Raw genomic sequence first — 24,612 nt, 5'->3', positions numbered from 1 at the left:
CCCAGCTACTCAGGAGGCTGAGGTGGGAGAATGGCTTGAGCCCGGGAGGCAGAGGTTGCAGTGAGCTGAGATTGCACCACTGCACTTCAGCCTGGGCAACAGAGCCAGACCTTGTCTCAAAATAATAGTAGTAATAAGTTCATACTATCTTACTTGAAAAGAAAAAGTAGAAAAGTTTGGATTCCTGTAATTCGTACAGGATAAGCCGAAATCCAGAGGCTCAGTAGCAGAAACAGAATCTGGATTCTTCATTTTTTTGACTACTAATCTTAGTTTCCCTCAACTACCTTTAGTATGCTTATATTTCCCCCCTCTAAAAATATCTTTAAAGTAGAATACTATTAGAATTTACAAACCTTTTATTTTGGGGGGAAGAAAAATTTTATGTATAAAAATAAGCTTGAATGTGGCTTTTGTTGGGGAAAAAAATACAAAATAAGCAATATTTAAAATGCATGCTACCTTTGCTAAGATTTTCATGAAATATCAGATGAATCCTTTCATATATGAGAAAGTAAAGGAAACCAACTGGTAATAGAATGCTGAAACCTTTTGAGGCTTTATATACATTATTTAAAGGCAACTATATGAAAAACACAAAAGGTAAAATAAATACCAAAATATCATTCCAAAACAAGTCACCACTTTATATAGCTATTTTTACATTTCTAATCTAAAAAATATACATAGTCATACAACCACCACAAAATCTTACAGATCATTTACAAACTGTATCCTACCTTGCCAGAGGTTAAAATAAATTTATCAAACACATAATATAATTCCTGGGTGGGGAGGCTATCATCATCATTAAGGTCAGAAGCATCTTCTGTAGCTTTGCAGTTGCAAGAGGTAGCAGATGTGTCGGTGCACACACTCTGATGTGAACTCTCTGTTTCTAAATTTGACCTGCAGTCTGTTCCAGTAGATTTATCTGGGTCAGGCGACTTAGACAAATCAATGCAATTACATTGGCTGAGCTCTTTTTTTAAACAAGTTTCTGAAGGCGCTAAATCATCTTGTTTCTTATCTAATTTTGGCTCTAATTCACTGCTTTTGCTGGTAGAAAGAGATGAAGAGTCCTGTCCGTGGTCAGCAAAATCTAGTTCATTTACCAACAAACTGTTGTTGTCAATAATACATCTCTGTGATGTACAGTCCATTTCATCACATTTAACAGGTTGCTCTCTTTCTGCATTTATTTTTTCTGTGGTTTCCCCAAGCAGAATACAACCATTGGTTGCCATATTGTTCGACTTGACTGGTTTCTTATTGCTTATTTTCCCCTTCTCTCTTTTCTTGAAATCCACTGTAGACTTATTTCCACCCTTCGTCTGAGGACAGGCAAAATACCGATAAGCTGCCCTAAATCTCTCCACAACATATTCGTAAACCAGCTGGCTGTTTAAGCTCCGTGCAACATTCCTCTTGACTGAAAATGGATCTAGCAAAAGAGAAAATGGTAAATAGCTAAGTCTCTACTAACAAACTACATTTCCAAGCTCATACAAGTAGATCTTAACTGATAAACTGTCAGAAGAATACATTTTCCCAAGGGGTTTTTCTAAGCTAGACTCCCAGTGAAAGTTCCTGAAAATGGGAGGAAATACAATTGCAACATTTTTTTCTTTCTCTCATAAAATAAAAAGCTAAAAGGAAAAATAAACAAGACTAATAATAAGGTCACTAATAATGGGATGGCTGAGAAGGCCAACTAAGTAATTAGTTTCAATGATGAAATTGTGGAAAAAGGAGTTGTTTTTTTTTCTTTTGAGATGGAATCTTGCTCTGTCCCCCAAGCTGGAGTACAGTGCTATGATCTCAGCTCACTGCAACCTCTGCCTCCCAGGTTCAAGCGATTCTCCTGACTCAGCCTCCCGAGTAGCTGGGACTACAGGTACATGCCACCACGCCCAGCTAATTTTTGTATTTTTAGTAGAGATGGAGTTTCACCATGTTGGCCAGGCTGGTCTTGAACTTCTGACCTCAGGTGATCCGCCTGCTTCAGCCTCCCAAAGTGCTGGGATTACAGGCATGAGGCACTGCGCCCGGGTCACAGTGTTTTTTAATATAGTTATATGCTCTTTGCAATATAAACAAGTAAAACAAACTTAAAACTCTCAAGGCTTCAACTTGAAAAAAAACTGATTTTAAGATTTAACTTTAGTGAGATTAAAAAGTAAAAGACAGTAGTAGGAAGAAAGAGCAAAAAAGCAAGAAACCTAAAAAAGTAAAAATTAAACCAATATTTAAACTTAGATCCAGTCAAAAATAACTACCCTGCAAAGTCTTGACACAGCTGCATCCTTATTATTAATAACATGACAGATTTCTGAAAATATCTGTAAGCCTTAAATATAGATAACCCCCAGGAAAAAAGAACAGTGCACCAAAAAGACAATACATATGCTCTCCACTACTGAAGATCTTTTGGTATTAACAGGCCAGGCTTCAAACTGTTAAAGTTGGGGCATCTGTTACTTTTTGCTGCTATCTAAATCCATAGGCTTTAAAAAGATTTTTCTACTTTCTTCCTCACTTCCCAAAGAAAATGAAAAAGGGGGGGGAAAGAAAGAAAAAAAAAGAGATAAATTATGGCTGGCAGGCTTCAGAGCTCATTTATTTACTATATATAAGAGTACAAGATGTGTATAAATGTTTGCATGTATATTTCAGAATATTTCTGGGTTGAACTCACAGTAGAGAAGGCCAGCAGGTGTGAGGGAATGGAATAATATGTAGGCTGAACAGACTAAAACGGACATAAATTCAATTTCTTATCTACAAAAGGTAAGTGACATGCTGTGAAATTTAAATTTTTGATTAAGAATTGAGGAGCCACTCTATTGTTTTCTGTATCTCCAAAGATCTTAATGGTCTTGGGATCTGATGTGAAACTTTGTCAACATCAATTTTTATTTTTCTCCTTTAGCAAAGCCACATTTATTAGGTGAGGTACTTTAAAAGACAATGAAAACTTTCTCATAATCTTATGACACAAATTTATTCAAAAAGATCTTATATTATTCATAACTTATATTTTTCTGTATTTCTGCAAGTTTGCATAATTAAAAAATAAAATTTTCAACATTTAAAAAATGCTAATTACTGACCTTAACCATATATGGCAGAAATCTTTAAATAAATACTAATTCTATAAAACTATAATAGACTTGACAAAGAATCTAAATAAATAATGAAGGCCATGCACGGTGGCTCATGCCTATAATCCGAGCACTTTGGGAGACCAATGCAGGAGGATCACTTGGGGCCAAGAGTTCCAGACCAGCCTGAGCAACACAGTGAGACCCCCATCTCTACAAAAAATAAAAAAAATTAGCTGGGCATGGTAGCACAAGCCTATAGTCCTAGCTACTCAGGAAGCTGAGGATCCCTTGAACCCATGAGTTTGAGGTTACAGTAAGCCATGATCCTATCACTGCACTCCTGCCTGGGCAACAGGGCAAGACCCTGTCTCTAAAAAAATTAAAAATAAAGAATGACAATCTAGTGACATATATATATAGTGCTACAAAGCTAAAGGATTATTAACACTGAATTAGATAATGAGTAGCACATAAAAAATATTCTCCAAATGAAATACAACATATCATCTCACCTTCAATGGCTATTCGCCTTTTAGGCCAGTTTTTATTTTCTCTTGTTAAAATATCTTGTATCCGTACACATATGACATATTCCTCCAAAGCAAAATCCAGTGTGTAGAATTTAAGCAGCTCTAACCATAACTGTCCCAAGGATACCCGATTTGGTGTTTCCAATGCTAAAGGAGACTGGAAAAGAAAAAATACTTTTCATTTAAGCTTAACAAAACCATAAAAATCAACAAATTTTCAGTTAGAGAAGACCTTGGAGATCACGTTTTCAAAAACTGAGACATGAAGGAGTAATTTGCCAAAAAGCAGTCAGTTTGAAGCAAAGCTGGGAACAAAGTCCCAGTTTACTGACTCCTAGGAATTCTGCATTCTTTCCACTGAACCAGTGATTCTCAACCTTGGCTGCACATTAGAATCATGTGGAGAGCAGTAAAATACACCAATACCTGAATTCCACACCACCCCCACCTTCTACACCCCTCCCAAGATTCTGATAACTGACTAGGCTATCAGCCTAGGCAATGGTATTTTTAAAGCTCCCTAAAGTAATTTTCATGTGCAGCCAAAGCTGCAAACCACTGCATAACTACTACAACTCGTTTTTCCAATAATTAATTTTAAAATATAAGTAAATGCCCTGGCTTTCAAAAAAACTAATTCCTTCATTCAGCAAACATTTCTTTAGAACCTCCTATGTCCCTGACATTGTTAGGAATATCATAGAATAAAGAAAGCTCACACTTATACATAAGGTTTACCATGTACCATTCACTCTTCTAAAAGCGGCACATATATTAACAATTCTAACTATTCCATGAAGTGGATACTATAGGTCAAGGATTTGACTCAAGACCACCTGGCTACTGGGTCCATGCGGTGAATCCCTATACTATACTGCCACCTAAATAAGGTCCTACTTCATAGACTATTAGGAGGGGGAGAGACAATTTAACAATTATAGTAAGGGCTACATGCTAAGATGGGCCTCTAAATCAGGGGAATCATAACAGAAGAGGTAACACCTGAATTCCAAAGAATTAGCTAGATGAAACCTGGCTAAAAGTAACCACTAGGCAGCATAAACACAATGAAACAATCATTCTCACATTCCATTTTACAACTATTCATTGAGTGCCTACTTTGTGCAAGGCAGTGTTCCAGGCACTCGGGATACATCTTTGAGGGAAAAACCCCCAAAGATCTTGCCTTCACGGATCTTACTTTCTATGGAAAGACAACAAACATCTTTAGTAAGTAAATTACATAGTAACTTAAAAGATAAGTACTACATAAAAAAAAAGAGTTGAGTATGCTAAAAAGGATGGGAGTGTGGAAGCAGGAGAAGGTTACAGTGTTCAATAGAGTAGTCAGGATAAGAATTATTGAGAAGGTACGGTTTAAGAAGAGGGAAGAGTGCTACAGGAATGGGAAACAGGGCAAACACACAAAGAATGAGACCAGTTTTAAAAAGCAAACCAAGATAGAGTGAGAGGAAGAGTAGAAGAGGAAAGAAAGCAAAGAGCCAGGAAGGGCTGTTTGGCTTGTTATCTAAATGAAATGAGGAACAACTGAAGCATTTGAGTGTGGCGAGAGGGAAGGGCATGATCTGGCTTAAGTTTTAGAAGAACTGTTCTGATTTTTAAGAACAGACCATAAGAGGAAAGGGTAGACACAGGGAAACCTGTTAGGAGGCTATAGTAGAATCCCAGGCCAGAGATGATGGTGGCTAGGACCAGGAAGGTAACAGTGGAGGTAGTGAGAGGTAATCAAATTCTGGATACATGTTGAAGTAGAGATGACAGGATTTCCTGACAAGACTTGATATAGGGTATGAAAGAGAAGTAAAGGATGACTCCAAGGTTAACCGAAAGGAACATCCTTTCAGTTAATTGAGCAACTGAAAGGATGCAGTGCAAACAATTAAGATGAAAAAACTAAGTGTGGAGCAAGTTTGAGGGGAGGATCAGGAATTCAGTTTAGACACATTAAGTTTAAGACATCTATTAGACGGCCGGGCGCGGAGGCTCACGCCTGTAATCCCAGCACTTTGGGAGGCTGAGGCGGGTGGATCACGAGATCAGGAGATTGAGACCATCCTGGCTAACACGGTGAAACCCCATCTCTACTAAAAATACAAAAAATTAGCCGGGCATGGTGGCTGGGCACGTGTAGTCCCAGCTACTTGGGAGGCTGAGGCAGGAGAATGGCGTGAACCTGGGAGGCAGAGGTTTCAGTGAACTGAGATCGTGCCACTGCACTCCAGCCTGGGCGACAGAGCGAGACTCCGTCTCAGAAAAAAAAAAAAAAAAAAGACTATTAGATATCTAAGTAGAGACAATAAATGGGCAGTTGGTTATACAATTATGGTGGTCAGGAGAGAGGTCTGGCTGGAGATTTGAATTTGAGAGTGATCATAATACAGACAGTACTTAAAATCCACAGGATTAGATGGGATTACCAAGGGAATGTACATACACAAGAAAAAAGGGATCGTGAACTATAGCACTTCAACTTTAAGAGATTACAGAGGAAAAAAGAAACCAGCAAAGGAAACTGAGAAGGAATAACCAGACACGGGTCTGGTGTCCTGAAAGTCAAGTGAATAAAATTTTCAGAGAGGGAAGTAATTAACTGGCAAGTGTTGCTAATAAATCAAAAACAACAGAAACTGAGAAATGACCACTGGATTTAGTAATGTGCAGGTTACTGACATTGATGATACAAGTTTTGGCAAACTGATGGGGTGACATCAAAGCCTGATTAGTGTGAGTTAAGGGGAAACAGAGAAATCAAAAATAGTAAATACAGACATTTCTTTAAGAAATTTCGCTGCAAAAGGGAGCAAAGGAATAGCTGGGAGGGGAAGTGATGTCAGATTTTTCTTACAGTGGGAGAAGTAAGAGCATGTTTGATTTTGTAGGGAATGAAAAATTGGCAATTTATGAGGGAATAATTGCTAGAGTGATATTCTGGAAAAGACAAGAAAGGATGAGACTGAATACGCAAGTGAAGAAAATGACTTTAGATAAGAACATGGCAAGTTCCCAGTGAAGTAATAAGCAAGCATTGGTTGAGAGTATTAGTGGTTTGAGGAGAGAGTATACAGTAGTGCAGGAAAGTGGAAGAGTTGAATACAATAGTCAAGTATATCAGGAAACTACAAATAATTCAATATAGCTAGAGCAATGATTTCAGAAATGTTCAGATTTCTGTAATAATGCATCTGTCCATTTAGAAGACTACAAGCTTCTGGAGGACATAATCCATGTACCTTTGGTTCTCTAGCACTCAAGATAATGCTTGGCACATAGCAGGTCCTTAAAAATGAATGCTGAATGATCAAATAAGCAAAGCTACCCTCTCTTAGAGCACAGGGGCTTTATTTCTCCACCCAATTGGCAACAAAATTCCCATATGCTGAAGTCTGGTCAGAGCCCAACTCTTAAAGGAAATTTTCCTTGTCTAGATGAAAAATGACAGATTTATCTTGACATGATTCAAACAACACAAGTTTTCCAAAATAAGGCATAAATTCATTAGAGAATCTTGGTACTGAAAAACTAAACCAGATCAACCCCTCACTTTATAGATGAGGAAAATGAGGCCAAGAGGCTTGCTCAAGGTCAGTCAATCTACAATTAAAATAGCTTCAATCGAAGAATATCACAAATTCTACAGATAGAAAAGCCAAAAAACAAAAACAAAAAGGCTTACTTTGCCATGTTTTTCCTTCATGGCATTACTTTGGTTGTCTGTTTCTGTCTTCTTGGTATCATCTTTTGGTTGGTCTGCCTTAGCTTTGTTTTCCTCAGCAATTGAGTTTTTCTCAGTTGCACTACTTGAATTACATTCCCACTTCACAAACTTCTCTTCTACTATGCCCTTCAGCTGAAAGTCATCCATTCTTTTTGGGTCAAAGCCTTCAATCTATATAAAAAGGCATTCCAAATTGGTAGTGGAAAAATTATTAAAAAAAAAAAAAAGATGGACAAACAGACAAACCAGAATTCCAGCTTAAAATGTTTGAGCAGAGTTCTCTGCAAGAGCAAACTATATATATATATGCATATATATGTCACAAATTCATGCTTACCCAACTTCCAAGTAAGCAAGGAAGAAGAGGGGGTTTTCTCTGTTGTAGAAAAAACATCACCATTAAAGCAAAACAGTAAGAAGGGATTCCACCATCAGTTTGGGAGTCAATATAGCACAACTGCAAAATGAAGGGGAAAAAAGTACTACCATTTAGCTTTCTTAATTTTCATGATAAAAGTAGCTTGTTTTTTCCTACCCTAATCATTGTAAAAAGTTCAAATGACAATGAAAAATATAAAGAATAACTTGAAATATCATCACTCTAAAATAACCATTAAAATGTTGGTGATCATTTTTTCATTCTTTTTAAAATTCATACAAAGATACATATTTTTGTTAAAAGGAATAATATTACATGTAGTTATTTTACTGTGGACACATTTTAAAAATATTTTTTCATCTTGCCTCTACTTCTACTTCAATTAACAACCTTCTATGTCTTCTTCTAGGCCTTTTTCTATACTCATATACAAATACACATACATTTCTATTTCCTATATAGGTATAGGGAGAAGTTTAAGTTTTTCAACATTATTTTACCAAAATAGTATATTATAGACGTCTCTCTGTATATTCCTCTTCTCCCTTAACAATATATCAAGAAAGTCCCTTTAAGTCAGTTAGCAAGATCTAACACGTTATTTTATTTTTGAGACAGGGTCTTGCTCTGTAGCCCAGGGTGGAGTGCAGTGGCATGATCATGACTCACTGCAGGCTCAACCTCCCAGCCTCAAGTGATCCTTCCACATAGCTGGGACTACAGGCATGCACCACCATGCTCAGCTAATTTTTTTTATTTTGTAGACTATTTGTAGACAAATTTTACTTACGTTGCCCAGGCTGGTCTCGAACCCTTGGGCTCAAAAGATCTCCCCGCTCGGCCTCCCAAAGTGCTGGGTATTTATAGGCATGAGCCACCATGCCCAGCCAGCCAACACATTCTTTTAAATGCTTAAATTATAGTCTATGATATGGATGGTTACGTAACAGTTCCCCCATTCAAGAACATTCACATTTTGTTCCCAGTTTTTGCCACTTCAAATAATGCTGTAATGTTCATCCTTATACATGTTTCCTAAGTATTGGTGCTTATTTCTATGAGCTGTATTCCTAGGAATGTTTGTTAAATTAAAAAATGAGTGATATATTTTAATCTTAAAATATATTGTTAAGAATCGTTTTTCCAAAATCACTACAAAAATTCGTATTTTCCACTAGGAACCCAGGTGTGTTCACCCCTTCGAACACTAGGTATTATCCAATGCATACACCCCTTCAAACACTAGGTATTATCACTTAAAAAATAATTTTCAATAATTTTCAATGGGATGGGTGAAATGTAGTATCTGATGGTTACTTTAATTCGCATGTCCTTGACCCTAAAGAGATTATGAAATTTGTGTATGTTTACTAACCATTTGGGATTTATTCTTTTCTAAATTGCCTATTAAATATTTTGCCAGTTTTTCTATTTTCATGCAATACATCAATTTATAAGAGTGTTAATTATAGATAATAACCCTTTACGTCTGATATATGCATTTGAAAGATGTTATTTTTCCCAATCTACTATTTTTCTTTTGATATTATTTATATTTTACCATATAAAATTTTTAAATTTTCACTATGCTTTAGTTTAAATATGCTTATTTCAGACACTCAGCCCTCCATATCAATGGGTTCTGCATCTGCACATTCAATCAACTGCACACTGAAAATATTTTTTAGGCCGGGCACACTGGCTCATGCAAGTAATCCCAGCACTTTGGGAGGCAGAGTGGGTGGATGACTTAAGGTCAGGAGTTCGAGACCAGCCTGGCCAACATAGTGAAACCCTGTCTCTACTAAAAATACAAAAATTAGCCAGGCACAGTGGCAGGCACCTTTAATCTCAGCTACTCGGGGGGCTGAGACAGGAGAATCACTTGAACCCAGGAGGTGGAGGTTGCAGTGAGCTGAGATTGCGCCACTACACTCCAGCCTGGGCAACACCCCATCAAAAAATTTATATATACATTTTCTTCATTAAGTAAAATTATTTATTTATTTATTGCAAGGTGTGGTGATGGACACATATCACCTGCAGCTGATGTAGTCCCAGCTAGCTACTCAAGAGGCAGAGGCAGAAGTCCAGGAGTTTGAGTCCAGCCCAGACAACAAAGCAAGACCTCCCTCTCTAAAAACATATATAATTGAAAAATTTGTTAAATGCCAGATGCAAAGGCCCTGCCTCTTGAAAAAGCAAAACAAAACAAAACAAAACAAAAATATGCCAGGCACAGTGGCATACACCAGTAGTCCTAGCTACTCAGGAAGCTGAGGTGGGAGGATCCCTTGAGCCCAGGAGTTCAAGGTTACAGTGAGCTATGATGGCACCACTGCACTCTGGCCTGGGCAACAGAGTGAGACTCTGTCTCTGAAAAAAATTAAAATGTTAAATTTTAAAAACTAAAAATAGCAATATAATAAAAAATACAAATTAAAAAATACAGTACAACTATTTACAGAGCATTTATACTGTATTAGATGTTATAAGTAATCTAGTGATGACTTAAAGTATGTTAGAGTCTATGTGAAGGTTAGATACAAATAACACACAATTTGTATAAGGGACTTGAGCGTCCTCAAATTCTGGTATCCTTGGGGGTCTTGGAACCAATCCCCCCACCACTGGATACTGAGGACAACTATACACCCTCTAGGTATCCTATCATAGTAAAAGATCTCCCCATCCCATTATTTACATACACATACTCCTACATTTTTCTTCTAAAATTTTAAATTTTCATTTAAGTAAAATTTATTTTTGCATTTAGCATGCTGAGTCCAACATTATTTTCTTCCAGTAAGATACAGTTGTGAAAGCACTATTTAATAAAATCTGTACACTAGATCATCTGAGCATTCTATTCTGTTCCATAGATCTATTTTTCTATTTCTATGCCAACAGCATACTCTTGATTAAAGCAGTTTTACAGCCTTCCTTTTTGCTCCTCCTGAGTTCATTCCCACCTTGGAAGCTTTGGACTAACTGTGCCTTGGAGAGTTTTCCATCAGATTTTCATGTGGCTAGCTATTACCCATCTGAGCTTAAATATCATCTCTTCAGAGTCTTTTCCTGACCATTCAGAGTAATGTCATTCATTCTATCATTTCATTTTTGTAGCACTAAGCTCTAGCAGATATTATTATTTATGTATTTCTTTACTGTTTGACTCTTCCATAAGTATGTGAGCACCATGAAAGCAGGACTCTGTATGTCCTGTTAGATGTTCCCAGCCTCTAGAACAGTGTCTGACACACAGAAGGCATTTAACGAATGTTTGCTGAATGCATGGATTTGTTCAGATTTTGCTTTCATCTTTCAATAATATAATTTCTTCTTATATCTTTGTTATTAAATCTCTTCCTTAGTGTTTTATAATTTATGTTGCTGTCATAAAGGTACATAGTTTTCCCCATTTCCATTCTAACAGGCTATTTTTATGGCAGAGAATGGCCATTCATTTTTGTATATTTATCTTGTATTTAGTTATCTTACTAAATTCTCTTATTAATCCTAGTAGTTTTTTACTAGGGTTTTCTAGGCGTACAATCATATTATTAGCACAAAGAGATAATTTTATACTTTTCCCAATATTTACATTCAATTATTTCATTTTCTTATTGCATTTCCTAAAATCCCAAAACAATGTACAACATCAATGGTGAACTTCTCTGCAATATTCTTTATCTTAACATATATGGCTTAAATGATGTTTCTTATTGTTTTGGCTTTGTTTTTTGTGTGTTTTTAATAAATGGTTTTCATCATAAACTTCCATTTCTAGCTGACTTAAAAGTTTCTGTTAGGGGGAACATGCCCTTTCAGCATCTAGGATTTTTTTTTCTGCTTCATGTGTTAATATAATAAATTATGTGAACAGACTTCCTGATATTAAACCATTCTTATAATCTTGAAGTAAATCATGCAAGATCATGGCATATTAACCTTTGATACATGGATATATTTCATTTGCTTATATTTCATTTAGATTGTAGCATCTATATACGATTGGTCTATACTGGATTGGTTGGATTCATTTTTAAATCATTGTTTTCTTCTGTAGACAATGAAGATTTAGGATAATAATAATAATATAGAGTAATTATACCATAGCATAATATCTTGGTACATTTAAGATTGCAACTCAAAATAAAAGACAACTAAAAACACTTGTCAAAAAAGAGTTTGAAACATTCCACTAGAATAAACTCTCACTTATCCAAAATATTAAGACAAGGGTAAACTGCCTAATGAATAAGTCAACTTAACCAAAAATTCCTTTGCAACTATAAAGAACTGTCAATATATTCTGCTAACATTACCAGACATCTCACAGATAAACAAGATTAAAGCAGTTTAAGAGAGAGCTCTTAAAACCCAGATATCTCTTTCAGATGACAAATAGTGCTAAAATGCAATTCTTACATTAACCACAACAAGTGGCTCTAAGTCAGGTAACTTGACTAATAATGTACTGATGATAAGGCTAAAGAGTTCTGCCACCTAGAGTTAAGAAGCTTTATCTAGAAAACTATTTCCCATTACTAAAATGCAAAGACTATAACTACTTAAGACAGCCAGAGAATAATCAACTGCAATCTCATATCACAGTTATGAGAATAAATTACATACTAGAATTGTCCTGAACCCCCAAATCATGGAAAAATGCGTGCTTAACTAGATAATGTACAATATGGCTTAAAACTTCAAGAAAAACAAAGCTATTTAAAAAAAATCTTTTAGAAGAAAAATAAACTAGGAATTATTTCTAAGTTTCTTAAGAAAATGAATACCATGAAAAAACTTTCTTTGCAACTAACACAAATGACAAAAACGAGACATGTTATTCTGTTGGAAACAGAAAGAAACCACTCTACAACCAGTTTTGTAATATATGTTTCAGTGTCCATTGACTGGCATATTTAGAATCTACATGGATCAACTACTAAAACACCATGAGCAACCTTTTCCAAGAGTCACTTTAGGAAACAATATTTATGGGCCACATTTTTTTCCAAAATAAAAAGAATGTATTTGAGTATCATTTATAATCTTCTAACACAGACTACTTATTTTACTGAGTAGAACAATGTCTGGGAGAAAACTGACATGACTTTATGACCACAAAAAAAATTAGGGCATAATTTAAAAGTATCAACAAAGAAGCAACTGTGTATTCCATCATCCTTTATATTTCTGTAGTATTTTCGAGCCTGAAGTATATTCTCATGAATTATCTAATAGCATTACCAAAATATTCTCTCCAGGTGAAAAAAATTGAAGCTCAGATAGGTGAAGTACCTTGCTTGAAGACTTAGCAAAGCCAGGTGCTGTGGCTCACACCTGTAATCCCAGCACTTTGGGAGGCTAGGGTGGGAGGATCATTGGAGCCCTGTAGTTGAAGACCAGCCTGGGCAACAAAATGAGAACCCATCTCTACAAAAAATAAAAATAAAAAATTAGCCAGGCACGTTGGTACACGCCTGTGGTCCCAGGTACTCTGGAAGCCCGCGGCAGGAGGATCGCTTGAGCCTGGGAGGTCGAGGCTACCGTTAGCCGTGATCGCTCACTCCAGCACTAGGTGACAGAGACCTCATCTCAAAACACAAAAAAAAACTTAGTAAAAAAAACCATACCTGGAATTGGTTTACTCCATTCCATACACTGATTTCCTATAGTATGCTAGGCATAGAGTATAAGATAAATGAGAGGAAGTAGTCACCCTCCCTCAACCTATTTTACTGCCTCCACTCACTTCCATGGGTTAAAAATCTTTCTGGCCCAGGCACAGTGCCTCACACCCGTAATTCCAGCACCTGGGAGGGCAAGGTGGGAGGACTGCTTGAGCCCAGAAGTTCAAGGCCAGCATGGGCAACATCATGAGACCCCATCTCTACTTAAACAAACAAACAAAAAAAACACAACTCCTTTCTGAAGAAACTAGGTCATTTATTCAACAAATATTTACTGAGTGCCTACTATGTGCTGACACAGTAAAATAAGCAGAAATGGGGATCAGCCGTGAATACATAAAACATTAAAATCCCTGCCCTCAAAGAGTTTGCAATTTCACAGAACAGACTGCAACAAATTTATGTATGGCAGCTGGTAATCAATGTGAGCATAAACCTGAAAAAAGTAAGAGTGAAGCATTCTAAATACCTAAGGTAAGAACATTCTAGATGAAGGAAACAGCAAATACAAAGGCCTTGAGTATAAAGAAGCCCCAACCTTAGGCTTTCTGACTGTTCCGTACTCAGCCAGCTGGTGCTGCCCCAAGCATGGGGGCAATTCTCTAAACAGAGCCCAGACAAAAAATTCCAGAGACTTCTCTATTTTTGCTATGAAGTTACCACTCTAACACCATCCCCTTAATCAGTTTTCTTTGTATATGACTGAGAATTTACTCACCAGTCTAACAAGTGATGAATACTCTACCGATAGGGCAGGAATACACAAACAAAAGGCTAAAATCTCTCTCTCTAGTCATTTGGAATGATATTGATAATTAACTACTCCTCCCTATCCCCACATCAAAGAAATAAACACAGGGCAACCACAGCCTTTAGACATACAAATTAAGACTAATTTAGGAAACTTAAATAACTAATGCTCAGCAGTTGCCCAATCAGAAATTGGTACATGTTATCAATGATTTAGAGGAAAGAGAATAGCATTCTTAGAGACTGGGGGAAAAAATATGCCAACAAAAGAATCTTAATGTATATACATCTTAAAACCTTACAAGTTTAACTTACAATAAGAGTGAAAACTTGAGCCTCATATGCTGATATGAAAGAGAACATTTCTATAGTACATAAAAGGAGAATATAGCATGACAATTAAAAATTCTAAAATATATCCATAAGTGTGTCTACAAAAATTTATTTTTATGTCCATAAATTACAACCTGCCACACCACTTTCTGTCTAGCACAGAAAACTACTTTCTCCCACATGTTATGATTGATGTTACATGTCAGTACAAGAAAAGGCCTAATTTTGAAGATTAAATACATTTCCTTCTAAAAATATAAATAAGTAGTTTTCCTCTCTTTCACTTACCTTAGCCCAGTAGCGAAAGGCTAACACCAAGGGAATAAAGACAGGTTCTATTTTGCCAAGGGCAGTAAGTAAATCAGTAGTGAGACATGCCATATCGTTTCCTGCACTCACTCTACAAAGTAAACCACTGTGAATGAGAAAGAAACAAATTTCATTGTATTAATACCCTTAAAAGCAGAATGCTTCAAATCCTGTGGCTATTTTCTTTCTAGTTATCATACTGTAACATAGTACCGTAAAAGCCCTAATAAAAACAAATGTTTTAATAAATTTAGAGCTAACTGAAAACTACATGTCATTCCATAACTAGAGTTCCATACGAATTAAAGAAAGATGTTTTTAACATTCATTTGTACTTCAGAAATAAATTTCAACCAAACTTAGTATTTAAGTTAATGAGAAATTAATTTCAAAAGCAGCATTATGAATTATCAAAACTGATATACATGAGAGACAGGGCACTGATCTCTTCAATGTCAAATAGTGCAAGGTAATTTCCTAGTTCAATCCTCTTGCTTTCTACATGATAATAGCAAAAAATGAATACTTAACTGACTGGCTATACTTCTTGACTCTAATTTTTCCTATCCAAGCTTTCACAATTGTACTAATATGTTATTTTCAGAGTAAAGATTAGACAGGATTTGCAGATTAACCCACAAATTATACTTCTGTGTAAGTGAAAACAGCAGCTACCTTAAATGGGATGACAGAAGTGTAGTGAAGATATTTTGAAAGCAGGGAGAAGAATAAATCTGAGGTGTCACACACAGGCAATTTAACACAATGTGGCAGAAAAAACACTAAAAGTCACTTTGCCTCCATTTTCCAATTATAGTTTCCCCCTCAATGATGTGAATCTAGACAAACTGATAAACCACTCCAGGTCTCATTTTTCTAGTTTAGAAAATAAATCTGAACTAGATCGCCATAGACTCATCTAGCTTTGAATAAGAAAATACCTTGATCTTAAAATATAATACAAGTTAATAATCAATAAAAGAATATCATTTCTGTATTGTTTCCATGTCTCCCACACTACTTTCAAATAGGATTTAGTTTTTGCTTTCAAAGGCACTTTGATCTCTTAGACTTATAGACATCTAACTAGAAAGGCAAGATCAGTCTTCAATTTAGGACTGATCTTGAGTTTATTCAATTTAAATCAACTCATTCAATGTAAGTGAACTAAAAACTAAATTCTAAATTCTAATGGCTTGTGAGATCCTTGAGAAGAGAGGCTTTTTTTTTTTTTTTTTTTTTGAGACAGGGTCTCACTCTGTCACCCAGGCTGGAGTGCAGTGGCACAATCATGGCTCACTGCAGCCTCAACCTCCCAGGCTCAGGCCATCCTCCCACCTCAGCCTCCCAAGTAGCTGGGACCACAGGCACACACACCCACCATGCCCGGCTGATTTTTTTATTTTTTTTGTGGAGACAAGGTCTCACTATGTTGCCCAGGCTAGTCTTGAATTCCTGGGCTCAAGTGACTGAAGAGAGGCTATTTCTTCTTTATGTCTGTATCCATAGAGCAAAGTAGTACCTGCATATAAGTAAATGCAATACTCTTGGGTGAGTGACTTGAAAAAAAAAAATTAAAGTTTTGCCTAGAGTATTTTATTTTCAACTGTCTGGTGTTCTATATATTTCTTGTTCACATGCATTTGGTAAGCTTGCTATTTTTAATGAATAGAAACTAGCTTAGTCATATTCATCCAAGGAGGAATCTAAAACAAAAACTTTTTCTCTTAAAGATCATTCACTACAAATTTGGTTGTTGGGGTTTGTTTCTTTAAATATTTTATCTTCATTGTTACCAACCTTTTTCGATCTCTGCACACCACAACAGGAACTTTAGCGTGAAAATCAGATTCCACATCTACATATAATACTAATAAGGAAAAAAAAAGTAAGCTAATGTCAACATCTCTAAAATATGTACTCTACAGTAAACATTAAGTAACAGTTTCCTTCTGAAAATCATTCTCATTGCTTCTGTGGGATAATCCACTCTTCTCATTGAGCACCAACCCAGCGAAATCTCTTACCTCTCCTGGTGTCATTTGCTGTATATCACAAACCACAGGTACAGCCCCAAATACTGTCCAAAAATTATAATCACCTTAAGAAAGGTCTTAACATCCCTAAAAGTTTTAATATTTCCAAGTAAGTAGATAATCTAGTCAAAGTTGTTAAACCTTCATAGATAACAGCAAAGAGAGGACACCCCTTACTCCTGAGAGCTAGTTCCACAGGAGCCATGAAAGGAGGACCTATCATGCTTTGACAGTTTAGTTCTTTTAAATTACCAATGTAATTACAACCTAACTCTTCAGGCCACATTTCCCGTTAGTGTATGAAGAGTTTGCCTAATCAAAGCTGCTAAGGAAGGACTAACTGGATGAAGCACATTTCTACCCTGAAATCTTTCTCTGTATCTCCAAGGGTAAGCCCCATGCCACAAATGTCTAATCTAAATAAAAACAGATAGATTAGCCGGGCGTGGTGGCTCACACCTGTAATCCCAGCACTTTGGGAGGCCGAGGTGGGTGGATCACGAGGTCAGGAGTTCAAGACCAGCCTGGCCAAGATGGTGAAACCTCGTCTCTACTAAAAATACAAAAATTATCCGGGCGTGGTGGCACGCGCCTGTAATCCCAGCTACTCGGGAGGCTGAGGCAGAGAACTGCTTGAACCCAGGAGGCAGAGGTTGAAGTGAGCCGAGATCGTGCCACTACATTCCCACTTCAGCCTGAGCGAGACTCCATCTCAAAATAAACAAAACAAAAATAACAACAACAAAAAACCAGATAGATTAACATCACTTGTAATTCAAAGAAAATTTCTCAATAGTACTTGTTGTAACGATTAATTTAGTCAAAAAACACGTGCTGAAGACCTATATGTCAGAAACTTCATTAAGCAGGGTCAATATGACAATGAGTAAAACACAAAAAAGGTCAATAAGGGGTTTGGAACACAAATATATAAACATATAAATCCTGTAGGTGACCTGTAGAAGATACGGTAAGAACATAAAGGAAGAAATAATCAATTTTACAATCAGACTGAGTTTTATAAGCCTACATTGTATGACTTAAGATAATCTACTTATATATCTTGGATGGAAAAGGCATATATTAAATATTTGTGCTAGGATGATACTACTTAGGAAGTCTGAAGAGGTAAATGCTATGTCTACCTCTTATCTGTAGTAAACTTAAAAGTTTTTCAGCAATTAGAAACAAGTATTGAAGAAAGAAAACTGTATTAAAATACCTTTATATGATACACTGTACCAAACTCATTCCTAGAAAACTATTTTCCCAAGACAATGGCCAACAGGAAACTGATAAGAGCTGATTGTGTGGACAGAAAGAAAAAAGAAATTTAGAATTCATATTAAAGCCAATGAGAGAGTATGGCTTTAAAAAAAAGCTCTCTCTTCTAACCCAAATTGCAAATACTTTTGATTTATATAATTTAGGGTAATAATAACAATCACAACAGCAAAAACGTAATATGAAGTTATTGTATATCCCACACTTTTCTAAACTATAGTTTAGCCTATCTCATTCTTACAACAACTTTCTCATCAAAAAGATACAATGTAATATTACCATTTTACAGATGGGAAAGCTAAGGTATTAACACAAATAATTTGTCAAAGGACACACAACCAGTAAGTGGCAGAACTAAAATCTGAGCCCAGAAAGTCTAGCTCCAGCTCCCAAGCTTAATCTTAAGCATTCACTTTGTAACAAGAAAAACAGTAAGTAAAAACCAAGCAAATCTTGAAGATTGTAACACATGACCTGGAGCCTGGTTTGAGAATCATGTAATTTTTAAATTTTTCTTACCTATATGAATGATGTGTTTACAAAGGCAATCCAGACAGACAAAGCACATATGAAAAACTCAACTAGGTATGATTCAACTGATGTAATATAAATGATTAAATTAATATAGATGCTTTAGGTGGGAAAAAACATATTTACTCAATGCATGCATACATTTTTATTCCAAGTCTCTCCTTAATCTTCTTTCAGTAATGACCTCATAATGATTATAGGTTTTGTCTTCTTTTACATAAGAAATGCCCATAATATTCAAAGCAAATATTTTTTAATTACCCAAAGGCAGTAGTTTTTTGCATATGAAGGTTTTTTGTTTTTGTTTTTTCCAGACGGAGTTTCACTTTTGCCGCCCAGGCTGGAGTGTAGCAGCGCAATCTCGGCTCACTGCAACCTCCGCATCCCGGGTTCAAGCAATTCTTCTGCCTCAGTCTCCCGAGTAGCTGGGACTACAGGTACGTGCCACCACGCCTGGCTAATTTTGTGTTTTTAGTAGAGAGGGGGTTTCAGCATGTTAGTCAGGCTGGTCCCAAACGCCTGACCTCAGGTGATCCACCCATCTCAGCCTCCCAGAGTGCTGGGATTACAGGTGTGAGCCACGGTGCCCAGCCTACATATCAATTTTAATATGGCATTTTTTTTTTACCTAAGTTACGGTTAAATTATATTTTCTAGTATATCTATAAACAAGTGTGTGTATGTATCTCCATTTGTAATGCAATGACTCAACTATGCCAGTAGTTTAGTTTTAACTTGGTTAGCCATATATAAACAACACATGTACCTTTAGAAAGACAAATTAAAAAAAAAAAGAAAAGAAAAAGAAAAGAAACTCACCATTTTTCTTTAAAATCCCAAGTACTTTTATCAGAAGATCTGGATGATTCATCTAAAAAAGTTTCAAAATAAATCGATATACTAATTTCAAAGTTCGGACAGCAGAACATTAAGGAAAACTCAATTTCATTAAAGAATAACATTTAAATATAATCATGCTCTGTGTTTTAAATAGTGAAAACAGAATCGTTTTTTTTTGTTTGTTTGTTTTTTGAGATGAGGTTTCCCTGTATTGTCCAGGCTGCAGCATGACCATAGCTCACTACAGCCTGAACTTCTGGGCTCAAAGACTCCTCCTGCCTCAGCATCCCGAGTAGCTAGGAGTATAAGTGTGTGCCACCACATCCAGCTAATACTTTTTTTTTTTTTTTTTTTAAGAGACAAGGTCTTGCTATATTGCCCAGGCTGGTCTTGAACTCCTGGCAAGAAGGATTCCTCCTACTTTTGCCTCCCAAAGCACGGGAATTATAGGCATGAGCCACCTTACCTGGCCATGTTTTACTTTTATGTCAACAAATCTTGTTCAAAGAAGTAGAATCTAATAAATGATATAGCACTTTTATTCCAGAAACACTCTTAGAATTAATGGTTTCTTAAAGCAAGAAAAGGTTCTGGAATTTCCCATCAAAACAAAAGAGAAATGAGTTGACCAGATGACTGTGAAAAACAAATTGTTGAGATAAAAACTTTAAGGGATACAGACAACTGGAAGCTTAGTCAAAAGGCTTAGAATAAAATACTATTTTATGTAACAAGCTTGTCAAATGTTTAAAGTGTTTTTTGCTATTTAAGAATATTTAGGCCAGGTGCGGTGGCTCACACCTGTAATCCCAGCATATTGGGAGGCCGAGGCAGGCGGATCACCTGAGGTCAGGAGTTCAACACCAGCCTGACCAACGAGGTGAAACCCCGTTTCTACTAAAAATACAAAAATTAGCCAGGCATGGTGGCACACACCTGTAATCCCAGCTACTCAGGAGGCTGAGACAGGAGAATCACTTGAACCCAGGAGGTGGAGGGTGCAGTCAGCCAAGATTGCATCACTGCACTCCAGCCTGGGAAACAAAGTGAGGCTATGTCTCAAAAACAAACAACAAAAATATTTAATAACCATACATTAATTATAAAGTAAATGTATCACCCTACAAACACCAAATTTTCACCCAAATCAAACCTCCCTGAACATAAACATATTATACAATTTAAAACATAAAATATTGACTTATTTTAAAAGATTGATATGTCAATAAAGAATGTCAGCAGTGCTAAACAATATTGTTCTAATACTGATAACAATATTAGAACAATATCAATATTGTTCTAATGATTCTAGGTACTACTTATTAAAAGTACCCATATGTACCAGGTACTATATTAAAACACCTGACATATATTAATATTATCTCATTTAATATAAAAATTATTATTCCTGTTTTGGAAATGAGAAAACTGAAGCTCAAAAAGTTCAAGCAACTTGCTTATCACAGATAAGATCTGAATCTAGGTATCTGATTTCAAAACTCTTCCCACCTTCTATACTGCTTACCAGAAGTATTAACTATTCAACATGTTCAAATATAAACATTTTTCCTTTTTCCAGCTTTCCTCTTCTGCTTCCTTTTGCCCTTGTCCCTTATTTCTTTTATCCTGCCTTTGTCTGAAATCTAATAGTAATTTCCAAAAGCACTGTTTAGTCATGATGGTAACACTATACAAACCAGAGTTTTATATTTCCCTATCCTTTCTCTACAAAGATAATCCATAAAAAATACTAAGTACTAGTTAAGAACAACACAGGAAAGATTCTAATTACTTACCTTGGGAGGAAATTTTATATCTATATTAACATCACTACTTTTCAGAGCAAATCTAGTCAGAGATGAGCCATACAACCTAAGTGAACATTCTGGAATAAAGGAAAAACATCAAAGCATGAAATAGCATGCAAATATGAGAGAAGTAAAAAAACAGCGACGGGAAAATTTCACACACTTCAGTTCTACGTCTTCCATTTCTAGTAAGACAATTATACAAGAAGTACACCCTTTCTAACTGATCTATAAAATAAAAAAATGGTTCCCAGTTATGGAGTGTAGGAACAGAGAAGGGAGAGAGAAACTACTCACAGAAGCTTACTGTTTAAACAAAATTTTAGTAATAGTTCATTTAGAAATGACTGACAATATGTTTAGCATTCAATATATAACAGTAACTAATGTACCAACTTAGCTATGGCTACTGTCACAAACTACATTTATTTACTCTTAAATATTTATGTAAGAGCACTTTGGGGAAAGGATCATAAACATTCAATGCCAATGCTTTTATAAAATACGAAGTGAAGCCAAGTCAGTTAATTCTGTAAACCTAAAACCCAAAACACTGTGGTTCTCAAGAGTTTATAGAAAAAAAAAAAAAAGCAGTAACACACTACTTACAGCTTTCCCAGACTATGAAACATGTTATTCCAAAAATCATAATAAGGCAAATGTTAAAAGGATCTCACCAGAGGCCAATTTGAAAATAATATGATTGGGACAGATCAAGAAGATTTAGTTTCTTAGAAAGTTTAACTTCATCCTCAGTTGTATATATAAAAGTCTACTTTTCAAGTTCATAAAATGTCTGAAAGTCATTCAAGTCACTAAACCCATAAAAATTTCATTCCTTTTCTTATCATAGTAAATAATTTTTACATGTAACTTAAACAAGGATTCAATGTATTCTAGGTAGAAAGCCATATTATGATATAAATACTTTAAAAATTCCATTTTTAAATTTCAATTTTATATTCTTTCTTATAAATCTCAAAATGGATCTATATGAAAGTATAATTTATCAACTTTCCAAAATCCCTTTGGTGGGAAGAAATAAGTCTTATGTCAGATACATTTACTTTAACCCTATACTGATGCAAAAAAGATATGGGCTAAGCAAATAGTCCATATATAAATATCTAAAATAAATCTGACACTCCCTTGTACCAAACAATAAGCTTTTTCTAAAGGCCCTATTAAAGTAAATTAATTTTTCCCCACCATCAGGCAACAGAAATTTAGTTCAGTGACTGGATGAAATGTTTATACTGAAAATAATATAACAAAATAGTCCACTCAGAAATCAGTGATATTGAAAAACTAAAATATTTGACCGCCAAGAAATAGTTCTACATCTGGCATTTTTAAAATCTTTTTTTCTTAGTACAAAAGTGTGCTGTGCCATAATTCTCAATTTCCTTGTGTGAAATATTTCCCTCAAAAATTCATTCATAAAACAATAAATTTTATCTACTTTTAAGGAGAAAAGAGAAGAAAAACATTAAGAAATGTACCCTAGTTCAAGAGGAGCAAGGGAAGAGTTTTGTGATTTTCAAAATCAAATATGAAATGTATTTCTACCTGGTAAAAATGTCGTTATAACCTTTGACATTTCCTCCACAATTTGCTGACGGACTCTGAGGTCATCATCTGTTATTCCATGTTCTTTTGCTAATTCAATGACTGCAACACTTAAAGCAGCCAAGTGGGCAGGGGAAGGAGGTGGCAGAGAACGAAGCTCACTTTCTTCTTGTTTTTCCTATTAATGTAATGATTCACAACAATAAAAACAAAAAAAGTTTCTATTTTAATTGTTCTTATATTTAGCAGGGAAAGACAGAAATAAACTAACTCAACAAAAATATTCACCTTCCATCTACCAGATACCTACAATACGGAAGTGAACAAAAGACTTCTGCCTTTGGGAAGCAGGGTTTTGAGAATGAGAGGTACTGTGTGGGGAGGGGATGCTACTAAGTTTTTAAAAATTTGTTCCACTGTACTGTCTGCATAAATTCTGAAATGCTACATTAAAGCCAAGGTACCTTAAGTACAATACTTACTTGACGATTTTGTTGCACCAAGGCAGATTGTCTTAGATGTAGCAGAAAAGTCTTGAATCCTATCTAATCAGCATATACAGTATCAAGTTAAATGGTCACAGGAAAACTTCCTGCCTACTATTTACCAGTGATTTCTCTTTGTGATTTTATCCAAGCTATGCGAAATGTTCAAAAAACCTCTATTCTGCTAAAAGTTTTAAAGCCAATTTAAATCTAGGAGCTAAAAAGACACTTTGCTATATATATGCAATGACTTTTATTAATTATTTTCTGATTTAAAAAATGTTAATTACAAAAGCTACATAAAACACAGGAAAATACAAAGAAGAAAATAACCCACAATTTCATATCCTACTATCTCCTTCATTCTTTAACACAACTGAGCCACAATCATTCTCTTTTATTTAGTATTATTAACGCATCCCCTCCCCACACAGGCATTTTCTATTAACATTTTTCACTCAAGAAACCATCTCTTATCTTTTGAAACATGACGCTCCCATCAGATATAATAGCCAAAGCTAGTTGGTTTCCCTACCCAATCAAATATACTTAAAGACTTTGGTCCATTTCTATTTTCACTAACTGTTACCATATTCAGACTTAACCTAAGTAAAGCTTACCTCAGGTACGGAATTATCAAACATGAGGGGTAAGTCAAACTCATTTTTCTAAGTCTCTGTGATCATTTCTGCAATTCTTAATTATAATCTAAGTATCCAAGTCTTACATAAGCATCTAAGTTTCAGTACTTTTTTTTTTTTTTTTTTTTTTGAGACGGAGTCTCGCTGTCGCCCAGGCTGGAGTGGGCGCGATCTCAGCTCACTGCAGGCTCCGCCCCCCGGGGTTCACGCCATTCTCCTGCCTCAGCCTTCCGAGTAGCTGGGACTACAGGCACCCGCCACCTCGCCTGGCTAATTTTTTTGTATTTTTAGTAGAGATGGGGTTTCACCGTGTTAGCCAGTATGGTCCCGATCTGCTGACCTCGTCGTCCGCCCACCTTGGCCTCCCAAAGTGCTGGGATTACAGGCGTGAGCCACCGCGCCCGGCCGTTTCACTTAGGATCCATCCAAAGAACTAATAGCAACAGACTTAATGAAAAAATGATAAAAGGCCGGATGCAGCGGCTCACATGTGTAATCCCAGCACTTTGGGAGGCCAAGGCAGGCGTATCACTTAAGGTCAGGAGATGCAGACAACCCTGGCCAACATGGTGTAA

The 24,612-nt window shown here is 35.9% G+C and overlaps 1 protein-coding gene across 50 annotated transcripts in view; it reads right to left on the bottom strand.

Annotated features, from left to right (window-relative positions):
* Positions 1 to 24,612, bottom strand: part of TUT4 (terminal uridylyl transferase 4) — a 129,988-nt gene that overhangs the window by 50,701 nt on the left and 54,675 nt on the right. For 30 of the 50 annotated variants that reach the window (XM_054667004.2, XM_063817524.1, XM_016918374.3 and 27 more), the window contains 9 exons: positions 22,912 to 23,089; positions 21,331 to 21,419; positions 19,514 to 19,565; positions 16,644 to 16,713; positions 14,823 to 14,949; positions 7,711 to 7,830; positions 7,332 to 7,544; positions 3,620 to 3,794; positions 741 to 1,444 (listed from right to left, as the gene is read on the bottom strand). In XM_054667004.2, coding sequence (XP_054522979.1) covers positions 741 to 1,444; positions 3,620 to 3,794; positions 7,332 to 7,544; positions 7,711 to 7,830; positions 14,823 to 14,949; positions 16,644 to 16,713; positions 19,514 to 19,565; positions 21,331 to 21,419; positions 22,912 to 23,089 — 1,728 coding nt within the window. The remainder of the gene's footprint in view (positions 1 to 740; positions 1,445 to 3,619; positions 3,795 to 7,331; positions 7,545 to 7,710; positions 7,831 to 14,822; positions 14,950 to 16,643; positions 16,714 to 19,513; positions 19,566 to 21,330; positions 21,420 to 22,911; positions 23,090 to 24,612) is intronic. The other 20 variants (XM_054667014.2, XM_054667029.2, XM_063817533.1 and 17 more) reach the window with 4 other exon arrangements.

Source organism: Pan troglodytes, chromosome 1 (genome assembly GCF_028858775.2).
Source record: "Pan troglodytes isolate AG18354 chromosome 1, NHGRI_mPanTro3-v2.0_pri, whole genome shotgun sequence".
In the NCBI taxonomy this organism is placed as follows: domain Eukaryota; kingdom Metazoa; phylum Chordata; class Mammalia; order Primates; family Hominidae; genus Pan; species Pan troglodytes.
Note: the sequence above shows the minus strand (reverse complement) of the source record. Positions and strands in the feature narration are given on the sequence as shown.